General features: G+C 38.9%; 1 protein-coding gene across 1 annotated transcript; it reads left to right on the top strand.

The window, feature by feature from the left end:
• The first annotated feature begins 58 nt into the window (after window positions 1-58).
• Window positions 59-4,442, top strand: LOC132784351 (DNA damage-binding protein 1). Its single transcript, XM_060789903.1, has 7 exons — window positions 59-276; window positions 406-817; window positions 887-1,811; window positions 1,872-2,223; window positions 2,287-3,481; window positions 3,541-3,937; window positions 3,996-4,442. The coding sequence occupies exons 1-7, from the start codon at window positions 216-218 to the stop codon at window positions 4,074-4,076; spliced, it is 3,423 nt and encodes a 1,140-aa protein (XP_060645886.1). The 5' UTR covers window positions 59-215; the 3' UTR covers window positions 4,077-4,442.
• The last annotated feature ends 10,350 nt before the right edge of the window (window positions 4,443-14,792 follow it).

Here is a 14,792-nt window from a genome sequence, read left to right as displayed (position 1 = left end):
CAACGCTGTTTGTTTTCTAATCGGCGATGCCAGATCAACAGAAATGTAATAAATGAGTGTTTTATTTAGCGCGTTTTTGTTGCAGCTAGCTAGCTCGCTCGTTCGTTCTGCAAAGTTAAATTTATTATTAAATATAGTTTGCGAATAAAACTTAACGAGTGTGTGCGTGTGTTTTTAAATCTAATATTTGCAACGCATTGTGACAAACAAAAAAAATGTCGCATCATTATGTGGTGACCGCACAAAAGCCGACTGCGGTTGTCGCTTGTCTGACGGGTAAGTTAAAAAGAAGAAAAGTACCTACAGCATGGCCGGCTTGCAAAATATGCTTAGCAACTGCATTTTAGGCCGGCATTTAATTTTGTATTTTATTGCATATTGAAATTTATTGCTTTCTGTTGGCAGGCAATTTCACATCGCCCACAGACTTGAATTTGGTGATTGCACGCAACAATCAGGTGCAAATTGATTTGGTTACACCTGAGGGTTTGCGTCCTCTCAAGGAGATCAACATAAATGGCAAAATTACGGTTATGAAGCACTTCCGACCACCAGATAGCAATAAGGATTTACTATTCATTCTGACGCGTCGCTTCAATGTGATGATCCTCGAGGCACGCATGGTTGGCGACAGCATAACCGTTGTGACCAAGGCCAATGGCAATGTATCGGATTCCGTTGGCATCCTATCTGAGGGCGGTTTCATTGCAGCCATTGATCCAAAGGCACGTGTTATTGGCATGTGTCTGTACCAGGGATTATTTACAATCATCCCACTGGACAAAGATGCTAGCGAACTGAAGGCAACCAATTTGCGGTTAGTTATATGACATGTGTTCCATTTATTGCAGTTCCGTTTTAGCTGTATTTATTTCTTCTTTTGCAGCATGGATGAACTGACAGTCTACGATGCAGAGTTTTTGCATGGCTGCCTCAATCCCACTGTGATTGTCATACACAAGGACAACGATGGACGCCACGTGAAGTCGCATGAAATTAATTTGCGGGACAAGGAGTTCATTAAGATGGCCTGGAAGCAGGACAACGTGGAAACTGAGGCTACCATGCTAATACCAGTGCCGTCGCCCATTGGTGGCGTTATTGTCATCGGACGCGAGTCAATTGTGTATCACGATGGCAGCAATTATCATGCCGTTGCTCCGCTTACCTTTCGCCAGAGCACCATTAATTGCTATGCTCGTGTGGACAGCAAGGGATTGCGTTATTTGCTCGGCAATATGGACGGGCAGCTATATATGTTGTTCTTGGGAACCACAGATTCGGGTAAAAGCATTACCGTCAAGGATATTAAAGTGGAGCAATTAGGCGAGATTTCAATACCGGAGTGCATTACTTATTTGGATAATGGATTTCTCTACATTGGCAGTCGTCATGGTGATTCGCAGTTGGTGCGCTTAAGCTCAGATGCTATAGATGGTTCCTATGTCATTCCCGTGGAGAACTTCACCAATTTGGCACCCATATTAGACATTGCTGTGGTGGATTTGGATCGTCAGGGACAGGGTCAGATTATCACGTGCTCGGGCAGCTTCAAGGATGGATCATTGCGCATTATTCGCATTGGGATTGGCATACAGGAACATGCTTGCATTGATTTGCCCGGCATCAAGGGCATGTGGTCGCTCAAAGTGGGCATCGATGACAGCGTCTATGAGAACACCCTGGTTTTGGCTTTTGTAGGACACACACGTATTCTAACACTGTCGGGAGAGGAAGTGGAGGAAACTGATATTCCTGGCTTTGCCAGCGATCTACAGTCGTTTCTGTGTGCCAATGTGGATTATGATCAGGTAAATAAATACTTATTAGATAGCAAAATCTATTTGACTAATGCATGATTTGTTTTACAGCTCATTCAAGTGACTGCAGAGAGTGTGCGTTTGGTTAAGAGTGCCTCTAAAGCGCTGGTTGGTGAATGGAAACCCGAAGGCGATCGCTCCATTGGTGTGGTTAGCTGTAATGCTACGCAGCTGGTTGTTGCGTCTGCCCGTGAGATATTCTATATCTGCATTGAGGATGGCAGTCTGGTGGAAAAGTGTCGCAAGACTTTGCCATACGAGGTGGCTTGCCTAGATGTAACGCCTTTGGATGAGAAGCAGAACAAATCGGATCTGGTTGCCGTAGGCCTTTGGACAGACATTTCAGCAGTGATTCTATCGCTGCCTGATTTGGAAACAATCTACACAGAAAAGCTCAGTGGCGGTAATTATTGAAATATACTATAAATCAAATAGAATTATAATTGGATAATGAATGTAATTCCAGAAATAATTCCTCGCTCTATATTGATGACCACCTTTGAGGATATACATTATTTGCTGTGCGCCTTGGGCGATGGTTCGATGTATTATTTTATTTTGGACAAGGCTACGGGCCAGCTGACGGAGAAGAAGAAGGTGACGCTGGGAACACAGCCAACAACATTGCGCACGTTTCGTTCGTTTGCCACAACCAACGTGTTTGCCTGTTCGGATCGTCCAACAGTCATTTACTCGTCTAATCATAAGCTCGTTTTCTCAAACGTTAATCTGAAGGAAGTAAATCACATGTGCTCTTTGAATGCCCAGGCATATCCGGATAGCTTGGCATTGGCAACCAAAAACTCTGTTATACTGGGAACCATTGATGAGATTCAAAAGCTGCACATTCGCACTGTGCCGCTGGGCGAGGGCCCTCGTCGCATTGCCTATCAGGAGGCATCACAGACGTTTGCCGTATCCACGCTGCGCATTGATATGCATGGACGTGGTGGGGCGAAACCATTGCGCAACAGTGCATCTACCCAAGCTCAGAATATAACATTCAGTTCAAATATATTACCACGGCCGGGCGGTGGCAATTCCACGACAACTAATGCTGAAGTTGGACAAGAGATTGATGTACACAATTTGCTTATAATTGATCAGAATACGTTCGAAGTGTTGCATTCGCATCAGTTTTTGCCGCCAGAGACGATTTCATCATTGATGTCGGCCAAATTGGGTGATGATCCGAATACCTATTATGTGGTAGCCACCTCCTTAGTTTTTCCCGATGAACCAGAACCAAAAGTGGGTCGTATCATCATTTTCCATTACAACGACAACAAACTGACCCAAGTGGCCGAAACGAAAGTGGATGGCACTTGCTATGCGCTTGTCGAGTTCAATGGCAAAGTTCTGGCGGGCATTGGCAGTTTCGTGCGCCTTTACGAGTGGACCAATGAGAAGGAGTTACGGATGGAGTGCAACATACAGAATATGATTGCAGCATTGTTCTTAAAGGCCAAGGGTGATTTCATTCTTGTCGGCGATTTAATGCGTTCGATCACACTGCTGCAGCACAAGCAGATGGAGGGCATTTTCGTGGAGATTGCTCGAGACTGTGAGCCGAAGTGGATGCGTGCCGTGGAGATTCTGGACGATGACACGTTCCTGGGTTGCGAGACGCACGACAATCTTTTCGTGTGCCAGAAAGATAGGTAAGTTGCTGTTAATGATTCGCAACGAAATCATTTTTCTAATGAGACTTTGATTATAGTGCTGCCACGACAGATGAGGAACGTCAATTATTGCCAGAGCTGGCGCGTTTCCATCTGGGCGATACTATTAACGTGTTTCGTCATGGCTCCTTGGTCATGCAGAATGTCGGAGAGCGTACAACACCTATTAATGGTTGTGTACTCTACGGCACCTGCAATGGAGCCATTGGCATTGTCACCCAGATCCCGCAAGATTTCTACGATTTTCTACATGGCTTGGAAGAGCGTCTGAAGAAGATTATCAAGTCAGTGGGTAAAATTGACCATACCTACTATCGTAATTACCAAATCAATACGAAGGTGGAGCCCAGCGAGGGCTTCATTGATGGTGATCTAATTGAAAGCTTTTTGGATTTGGGACGGGAAAAGATGCGTGAAGCTGTTTTGGGTCTTGAGGTATGTCTGCCCAAATTATAGATATGTTTCAATATTAATTATTCTTATGTAATTTTAGTTGACGTTAAATGGCGAGCGCAAAGGTGCCGACGTGGAGGATGTTATTAAAATTGTGGAGGACTTGACACGGATGCATTGAAGCCGAATGCTTGAGCTGTATATAATTCTGAATTATTCATTAACTTACAGTTTGTTTTTTTGGTTGTAAGTGTCATTACCGTGAGTCTTATCAATACAATATTTAAAAAAGAAAATACCAAACTTTTAAAGGACTTCACTACAAAAAATAACAAGAAAAGAATTTAATCTCGAAGCTATTGTTTAGTTATTGAAGTATTCTGTTTTATCAGACGGTTAAATGGGATTTCCGCAACGATCCCAATCTGGAAAATAAACATTTTTAGTATCTTTTCTCTGCCTACATACAAAAACGATGTAAGCACGTTAGGTAGCGCACTTTTAAAGTTGCGCCTTTGATAATTTTAATAAAGTGCTTAAATATAAACACATTTATTTTTTTAATATAAATGACTGAAATAGTGAGGAATCTCTTTGAGTGATTGTTTCTCATTTCTCAAGTATTACGCTAGGAAAATTTTGGTGAATGCTGTCTTGTTAATAAAACTGCTTACGACTAGCATGTAGTGCTTTCCCTTTCCTGCGCATGCGCAGCGTGTCTCAATTTACGCACTTCCAATCAAAACACTGCATGTCTCACACACACATTTACTCACACCACTATAAGAAACTTGTGTGTGTAGACGGCTGTTGGTTGCTGGGCTATGTTGCTCACGTGCGACAGGCAAACGTGAGCAATAAGTGTTTCGTTCTAGACAGCAGGATGAAGAGGAGGAGGAGGAGAAGGGCGGCTGGCGGCATTGGCGTTTCATTCATTAATACACGTACACACGCATACAGACGCACACACACACACGCACAGCCACTGGAATGGTGCATGTGCTCAGCCACCACCAATTTCCAACACCCTCAGGCAAACAGTTGTTTTTACATAAATACAGCTCGTTAAACTGTGTGTGTGTGTTTGTGCTTGCTATCTGTGTGAGTGTATGCGTGTGCGCACTCGTTGCGCCTCCACACACTTTTGGCATCGCCTGCTGCCTGCGCTGCTGCTGCTGTTGCTGTCGTTGCTGCTGCTGCTGTTGCTGTTGCTGCTGTCTCCCCCAGGTTACTGCAGCTGAGCTCTCGGTCCATTTGAGTAGTCACTCATTCGTTCGCCGCCTGCTCGCTGGTTCAGCTGCGCTCAAGCGCCCGTTGTCGTTATCGTTGCCCGTTGCCCGTTGTCGTTGTCGTTGCCGTCGTTGTTGTCGTCATCATCATCGTTGCCCAACATCCTGACGGCTCTCGTCTCTAGTGAAGTGTTTAACAAATATACTATATACGACTACATAAGAAAATACATATTTATGTATATAGATGTAGGTGTATATATATATATATATATATATATATGCAAATTATAATCGTACAATATGCAAAACTATTATTCTCGCATGTAACAAAAGATGTCAGTCAGCAATTGTTCAAGTGCCGTAAAATCAAATAACCAAGTGGCGCACACATAAAAAAGTCGTATTATTTTTCGATAATTTGCGCTAACATAAAAAGTCGCTCGGCCGCAGTACATTGAAATATTCATTTTGCTAAAATAACTAGGGGAAATGTTTTAGCAACAATTAACATTCTTTTGCCGTCCAATTAAAAAACATATAGCGTTTGCTCGCGCTGACTATTCGTTCGGAGAGCTTTTTTTGGGATTAACGACGGCGGCCATTTTATAAAATAACCAGCGGCAAAACGGATAGCTGCCAAAGGTGAGTTAACTTTCCTATATGAATCGATTACTACTTACTGATTTATTGCAATCTGACCATACAAAACTAATTAGGAGGCTGAAATTTGTAGACAGATCTATAAAGATTTTATGGGTTCCTTAAAATTCAGGTATACTTTACCATCCTCAAAAACATACAACAAATTATGTGCATACGAAAGAATCACATATTTATTTTGCAATGCAAAGTTCACTACAATATCATTTTGCCGACGGTAATGAACCTAATACGAAGCCCTCGGCGATAGCTGCCTAGAACCTCATTGAAGGCAACCTTCAGTTTAACCAGGCAACACTTGCAGCAACCCAACACATTACAAGTGAAATTCAATGCGAAAAGTTGTAGGCGATCGCAGGAGCGAACAACAATAAACAAAATGAGAAAAAAAAAGAAAATAGTTGAAAAACATTTGTAATCATGCTGCGAACACAAAGAACCCTCGAGCCATTGACATCGTCGTCATCAGCGCTGTTCTGGAGGGTCTCCAATGTTTGTCACAGAGTCGTAGTATTGTAATATGATTCTCTGGCAGCAGCGTTGGCGTTTGGTGACGACGCCGTAAAAGACCAAGAATCAGAAATTATTGTTTAGCAACAATAAAACACAAAAACGAAAAAACGAAAAAAATTAAAAGCATCGTCCTACCCCCGAAAAAAGGTCCATAAAGCGTAACGCCCGACTGCCAAATGCAAATATTAAAAACAACAACAAACCGTTTTATAATAACGAAAAGGGAAAAACAGCAAATCGAATTGCAGTCAAGACTCCAACTTCAAGTCCGACACCAACTGAAACTGCGACCCAAGACTCAAAACTCAGTCGCTGGCTGCATGGACCATGTCGGTCATCAGGCTAATTTTCTACGGAAACCGTTGGTAGCCTCATAAAAGAATAAACACACATACATATGCATATCGGAATATATGCTTTTTATATACATATATGGAGCCAACGACACTTTAAAAAAGTTGGACATATTAATTACAAATTTAAATATGTTAAACAGTTTAATGTGCTATGATTTTTGTTTGTTGACGTTGACATTTAAAATCAAAAGAGTGTTTGAGATTGTTTAAACAGATATACAAACAATTTTTAAAATAGTGAAAGTGATCTTCAATTTGTAATAATGTAAACAAATATTATTTTCTTATTCTACAAAATATTCAGGATATTTAAAGCTATAAAAGATAGTGCTAAGTTTACCTTCGAAAGTTTGCATTTTTATTTAGTATTTATTTTTTAGTATTTGACATTTAAAATCAAACCTTTTATAAACATTGAAAATGATTTTCACTATGTAATTATACATACAAACAATTATTCTTTTCTGATTCTACAAAATATTCAGGATATTTAAAGCTATAAAATATAGGGCTAAGTTTTTGCCTTCGAAAGTTTGCATTTTTATTTAGTTTTTAGGATTTACAAACCATTGATTTTTTAAATTTTCAAAATTAGCTGGACAAGTCTTTTTATAACTTATTTTGTAAATACAGAATCAACATTTTCAAGTAAATAGAAAATGTCTTTAAGAATATTTTGTCCTGGGTATAATAGTCATCTGTATTTCAATCATACTTAATGCACTATTAGAATATGTTTTGGGTCGGCTTAAAGTTACGTTCCTTAAGTAATTTACGTTCTACACAGATCCCAATTATGCAAATTTTTACAAAATACGAATGCGTATACGTATTGTGTGTTGTGTACAACTAAATCTTACAAAATTATTTATGCTATGTGTATTTAATGTTGAATATGCAAATTGCGCATAGCTAATTTGCATTTATGACAACACGCAAACCAACAAAAAAAAGAAAATAATAACTAATAATCTGGCGAGAGAGAAGACACAAAAAACTCAGTTCCAGTCGCTGTCGAAGCTTGCAAGATACATATGCGAGAAATTTACTATAATGCTTTCCAGGAAGGCAAAAAAGAGAGCCGACCGAAAACAGCAAACAAACATGTGACGATCGACGGCGTCGTCAACCTGAGGAGATGTGTTGTCCAGCGGTCTGAAGTGACCATGACGGACACTCAAAGGCAGGAAGGCAGGCGGTCGCAGGAGGAGGGCGGGTGGAATGAAGGCGAAGGTGTCGCGCGCCAAGCAAATTAGCGGCTGTGTCCAATTGGAAAACGAGCGTCAGAAGACGCGTTGCGACTCTCGAAGGAGTTGCACTTCTCTCAGTGCACAAGTATGTGTGATGTGTATGTGATTGGATGTGTGTGTGTGTATGTGTCGCCTTGTCACGTGAAATCAAATCAGGCATTACAATTTTACGCTCAATCGCGAGTGTAATTGAGCCGCACAGCCGTCGCAATGTCTGCCACAAATCCAATCGGTTGTCGCCTGCTCCACGAGGGTTTTTCCGGTTGTGGAAAAACATCAGCTTCCGCCTAAGCCGTGAAGTCAGTGAAGCATGCTAAGCAGCCGGCGCAACAGTTCAATAAACATATTTGAGGACTCGAAACATATTCTAAATATATCGTACTTTTTATATAGTCAAACCTAATTGCAATATACGTATTAACAACAAAATTGTTTATGACTTAATTTATGCGCTAACACGATTCGAATGTGTTTGTGGCACACATTTTAAGGCTTGCTGTTGTCCTTAGTTGTTTTTTTGTTTTTGTTGGTGTCCTGTTGTGTCCATTGTTTGGATCACGTACATCGCACCGATATCGAATTTGTTCGATCTTTGCAACTGGAAGAAAAGTGCTGCTAAGAGAGCCGCAACTTTGTTTCCAAGTGAGCAAAGCAAAGCGAAGCAACGCAACACAAAAAATTGAAGTGAAAGACATTGAATGCAGCTCCTGGCTATGTCCTTTGTGTGTATCCTTCTATTCCGCTATCGGATAACAGCGCCCGCATCCACGTTTCATATTCTTGCCGCACTTTTGTATCTGCATCTCTCGACGGCGACTAGAACTTGTAAGTTTTTTCACTCTCCACTTTACGTGTGTTTACAAAACAAGGGTTAAAGATTTTTGTGTGAAAAACATGGGATTCTTATGCATTATGATGATGATGTGTGTGATCGAACGCCTTCAGATATGGATCTATGTTCCATCATGTAGGCATGGGAAAATTATGCGTATTTGGTTTTGATCTCTTTAAAATATGTTCACATGATATGAACGTTTTCAATAGCAATGATATGCCAAAAAAATCCAAGATTTTATTTACTTTCTGAATTTAGATCTTTAAAGAAATTAAATGAGATTTAATAATATTTTAAATTTAAAACACTTTCAATTGAATTTTAAATTTTTATCTTAAACTAACACTAAGCAAGTGTGCGAAAGAAGTAAATATTACTCTCAAGTAATCAAATTTAATTTAATAAATGTATTTTGAGTCCATTATTAAGAAAATAATGCAATTTAATAGGAACCTATTGTAAATAAATAAATTTTTCATCAATTCTAAGATTTCATTTGTTTTTGATATATTATTTATTAACTATCGACACTAACTATGGATATTTGAAATTATGAGTTAAAAGCACAAATTCTTTACCTATTGGAATTTATATCTTAAGAGTAAAGCTCAACAATTCATCAATATCATTTTGTAATTAAAATTAATAAAATCTTGCATTTTATTTGCTTCTCGACTTATATTATTATTTTTAAATACCAACTTTTACCACAGATTGTGAATTAAACAACAAATTGTGAAATGTTTAATGTAAATTTAAAATTAGAAATTCTGGGATATCATTGGCTTTCAAAGCCTTTACGATATCGTAGAATCATTTGGCCATTCAAGAGTTTATCAAATGATGCTTAATTGAGCGGCGCCATGATGATTCAGACTGAATCTGTTATCAATTTGTTGCAATATAGCATATTTTACATTTTTGCACGTTATGTGATGATAAGCAACAATAACAGCAACGATGACAGCAACAACAGCAGCTGTAAATGTTGCGGCATGACAACAAGAACAACAACAACAACAACAAAAACAAATCAACCACAGCTGAGCAACAAATTTTGCAGCGCGTGCAAAAAATGATGAACGTCATAAGCGATTAGCTCATCGACAACTACAACAAGAACAAGAATAATAAGAACTGAGCCATAATATTGTAAGATCCAAAGAGAAACAGTAGCCCGAAAAAAATATATATTATATACAGTATAGTAAAGCGAAAATCATTGGCAACAACAATGATAAGAAAAAGCAGCAGCAACAAATAAGTAAAGAAAAGAAAACAAAAGCTTTGCACATATCGAAAACACGTGCCACACACGGGACTGGGATTTGCCTCAGCGGCAGGTGGCAAAACATATGTACGCGTGATCGGCCCTAAGTCGGATCAATGAATGAACACGATAGCACATGGGAGTGAAGTACAAAGTGTACAAAAAAAGTAAATCGAAATAATACTTTAGTTTTTTGCTGATCTAAGCATTCAATGTTTTGTCAGGGGTCAAATCGCAACATCTTGAATAACTTTGGTGGTTTTGCCTTCTGTTCTGTCGAGATCAGCACTAAGAAAGAAAGAAAGTCGAAGAAAGCGCAGCAGTTTCCAGAGAAATGCCAGCAGCTTTTTTTGCAAGCTGCGCACAAGTCACGGTCGACGCCGAAAGTTTTGTTTATTTACTTTTCGAAGCGCCTCCCTCCCGCCCCCAACCAGACTCTTTCCCGCATCGTAGCATTTAAGCACATGTGACATTGCCCGTAACGTTGGCGACATTGAAAACCAAAACGTTGGCAAGCCAATCAAAAGCAGAGCAAAGCAAAGCAAAGCAAATGCAGCGCAGTAGCAAAAATGAGCTAAAGCTCAGCTCCGTTAAGCTCAGTGTGTGAGCGCTTAAGCTCAGTTAAGCTGAGCAGCAGCGTCGCTTACTATAGTTTTTTGGTTTTTGTTGCTTTATTAGTGTGTAGAGCAGAGAATATCGAGGGGTTCGAGTTCAGAGTCATCGCACTGCAGCGCCCAGTGACCAGTGACCAGTGCATTGCCAGTGGGGCAGCTTTGAGTGTGCGCGCGCGCGACATTTTAACACAATTTGTAGTTAACGCTTTATTTACTTTGTTTTTTTTGCTCCGCGAGCAATGCAGCCTGCAGCCCAAGTATCTTGCTTGTGAGATGGATCCAAAAAGTAAACGAATCAGTGACTAAAATCAAAGTACAGAAAATGAAAAGCTCTAAAAACAAATGCATTCTGCAGCTGCAGCTACTGTTTGTTTGCACAGTGTCTCGGGATACACATTATTATTTTTTTTTTTTAATATTTTGTTTGCATGCAGAAGTGTCCCCCCCGAAAATGATTTGTTTTGTCTGGCCCCAGACGTGGTGGGCACGAGTCTCTGCTGTGGCTTCACTATGCAGTAGTTGTTGTTATTGTTGTTCTTCTGCTTCTTCTTCTTCTCGACACTCGGTCTGGACATGCGCCTGTCGTTGAGCCAGTTAACGGCGACCGTTTTTGTGTTGTTCTTTTTGTTGTTCCTGTTATTTTGCTTTTGCTGAATTCTTGACGCTGAATTTGCAAAGTGGTTTATTTTTTTTTGTTACTGTGCTCGTGAATATTGAATTACGATTTTAGTGCGCAAGAAATGGAGCAAAGGATACACGTACAGTTACATATAATTTAATGCAATGCTCAGCGCGAGGACACTGACAAACTACGCGTGACCTTGAAGGTCAGCAAATTTACTTGAATTCGTGCAATTTTTGGGTTGAATGTGTTATGACATTATTTGACATTTGAAAGACGTTTACAAAAGCTATGCATACATAATTTAATCAAATTAAATCCTTGTTTTTATTTTATTGACACATTGCTCGTTAACTCTGTTACAATTTTTGTGAGCTGAAATTTATTTACATTTTTTATGGTTAAAAATCAGTTCAAAATGTCAGGACTTAATAAAAGTTTTATGAGTGCATGAAATTGTATTGCAAATATAAAATGGCGGCCAAGTAAATAGAAAGAGACATTCAAGTACATGCACACACACATGTATGTATGTAACATACCAATACATACGCACGTGAAAGTGCCAGAACTGACATTGAATTTTGACAAGCGGAAAAGCTTCCCCGCATTCATTCACACGCCCCCAAAAACACATGCATATGCCAACCCACCAACACACACGCACACAGACACGCTGGTGCCCCAAAAATCAACAACTTCGTCAGCACGCTGACAATCTTTTTGCCCAAAAGGGCTGAAAGAGAAAGCTTAACACTCGCTTGCCTCAAATGCTCGCTAATGGAGTGTAAAATACACACAAACACACACAGCGGCAGCAGCAACGGCAACGGCAACAAAATGAAACTCAAATAACAATTATTAAGGCGTTGCCAGACGTACACACAACAATTATGCGTCTGTGTGTGTGGGCGGAGCGGTGTCGGAATAGGAGGAGAAGGAGATGGAGATGGAAGCAGGCGCGATATAAATACACAGACAGGCCCGCGAGATACAATACACAAACACACAGAAACACACACGCACTCACACACACACACAGCAATGGCAGTTCCAGTTCCAGTTTGTCGTTCCAGTCCGCGCGCGCGCTTGTATTTGTGTGTGTGTGTGTGCGTTGTTTGTATGTTCGTGGGGTATTAAGCGCGCCGAGACAGCCAATGAGATGTTGTTGCCAGTTGTACTCGTATTTGTGTAATGCTTTGCTCTCTCTCTCCCGCTCTCGCTTGCACTCATTGCGCGCGTTGCTGTTGTTGTTTCTCTGCTCGTTTGACTGAGGGTGGCATGTGTACGTATGTGTGTGTGTGTGTTTGTATTTGAAAACCAGTTTTTTTTTGTTGTTCTTCTCCTTGTTACAGCAGCAACAGCAGCAGCAGCAGCAGCAGCAGCGACGGCGGCGCAGCCGTATTGCAATGGTCGGTGAATGAACCGTGCGTCGGCCCTAATATCTTTCTAATGTTACCTGGCTGAGACACCATTTTCTTTTTTTTCTTTTCCTCTTTTTTACTTTTTGATTTGTTTGTCGTTTTGTATAGTTTATGGTGCTTGTTGCTGTTGTTGTTGCTTTTGTTGGTGCGACTGTTATGCTGCTTCCTGTGCTCGTTGTTGTATTTCTGGTCTGCTAGGATTTATGCTTTTTCCTTTTGTCTCGTAAATTTTTGATGTACAAGCTGAGATTTGTCTGGGGGCTTGAGTCACTGTGAATGCGTCTGAATGTGTGCATAGTATGGATGTGTGTGTGTGTGTGAGTTTGGCCATTAATGTTGCACGTTTGTGTTAGTGTTTGACTTCTTGTGATCAAATCCGCTTAATGCTGTAATATTATTGTTCTTCATTAACTCAATACGGTTCAATGAAATACATAAATACATATTTTTTTAGTTAGTTAGTTTAATTACTTTTTCATTCTATTATTCAACAAAAATATTTTTAACTTGCATATTTTATTTGATTATTGATGATTACAACACTTTAAAAAGTTAGTTTATCGATGGCTATTTAGCTTTTTCTAACTACAGTATTTTGAATATCCGCATTCTATATAATTTTCTTCTTAGTTTGCTTCGTGCATCTCTTCTTACATAATTTAATTTTCAAACACATATTATTAAATTGTTTAATTACTAGCGTTGAAATTTAAAACTTACTTCTTACATAATTTTTAATTATTACAAAATTTTAAAAAAATGTTTAGTTTTCCGATTAATAATTTATTTTCTGGTTCTTAATAAATTTACTTTGGTGCATAAAGTTATATTCCCCCAGCGCATTATTCAACTTTATTTTTATAAATATATTTACATGGAAATGAACAATATTATTATAATACTTTACACTATTTTACAATATTGCCACTTAATATTGTTTTGTAATAGAATAGGCTTAAAATGTGACAGGAATTTAAGAACTACAATCTATTATACCACAATTGAGAAACACAGTGTTTAGATAAATCATTTTGTATTCATTTTAATGATGTTCCATTCACTTTAACTGCAGTTCGGCAACCCCATGAAAAGCGCTTCTAATCGGTTACTTAAGACTAAAATATCTTCAAGTTGTCAACACCATTTTGAAAATCCAACAAATTGTCAAGCATTTTAAGGGGCTTACGAATGGGGGAGCAACAAAACATCCCCTTGAAACCCCAAAGAATGTAACACCGCAGTCGCGGTCTCTTCTATATATAGATCTCCCTTCAAAAAGAAAATGTCAACCTTGATAGTAAAGTGAAAATTGTCGTAAATTTCAAGGTAAGCGTGAGATATATACAAAACGGAAACACATATATGAACTTTTATATATATGTATGTATGTATGCATAGTATAGAACAATCGAAATAGAGACATTCAAAATGGCCGCTGCTGAATTCGAGAGCAATTTGAACAACAATGCCATGATGACTTTTTATTTTTATTTGAAATTTGAAATAGTTTTCGCTTACATAAAACTAAACTGTAGCAACAATGGAATTTTCATTCTATATATCCAGCTGTGTGATTGTGTTGATCTGTATGTGTGTGAGTGTGTGAATGCATGTGTAGAGTATATATGTAAGTGCATATGTATAGCATACTACCACATATAGTATATAGGTGTAGGTATCTAATGAAACGTGATTTTCTCTAAAACGTGACTTTGTATTGATTTTTTCTCAACCGTATTTTTGTTTCATTCGACGACTGAGTTCGAGTTGCTATTGTGCTTGTTCTTGTTGTTGCAGTTGTTGTTGCCATGCCTTTAGTTGCACATTTACTGATGCAACTGCGGCTGTGGCAGTTGCCAATATCATAAATTGTAAAGCGCAATAATTACAGAGTAATTTGCAATTCATTTGAATGCCAAAAATCGATTACAGAATAATTAGTAATTTATTTTTGTAATAAAACATTTAACGTCAAATAAAGTTTCAGATATGTGAGAATGTAATGAAAACGCGAAACGTTTCAAATGAAATTATTCAGCTATTTAATAAAAGTAATCACACTTTAATATTCGAAAAATTTCTATAATTTAATCTGTCAAAAATAGTTCAATGTTTTCTAAA

This window comes from Drosophila nasuta, chromosome 2R (assembly GCF_023558535.2).
Source record: "Drosophila nasuta strain 15112-1781.00 chromosome 2R, ASM2355853v1, whole genome shotgun sequence".
Taxonomy (NCBI): Eukaryota; Metazoa; Arthropoda; class Insecta; order Diptera; family Drosophilidae; genus Drosophila; species Drosophila nasuta.
Note: the sequence above shows the minus strand (reverse complement) of the source record. Positions and strands in the feature narration are given on the sequence as shown.

What these genes read in the sequence shown, in the direction of transcription:
- LOC132784351 (XM_060789903.1), top strand. Translation starts at nt 216, where the DNA reads ATGTCGCATCATTATGTGGTGACCGCACAAAAGCCGACTGCGGTTGTC. An exon ending in CTGAAGGCAACCAATTTGCG is followed by an intron (nt 818 to 886) that starts GTTAGTTATATG and finishes CTTCTTTTGCAG; the next exon opens with CATGGATGAACTGACAGTCT. An exon ending in CACAGAAAAGCTCAGTGGCG is followed by an intron (nt 2,224 to 2,286) that starts GTAATTATTGAA and finishes ATGTAATTCCAG; the next exon opens with AAATAATTCCTCGCTCTATA.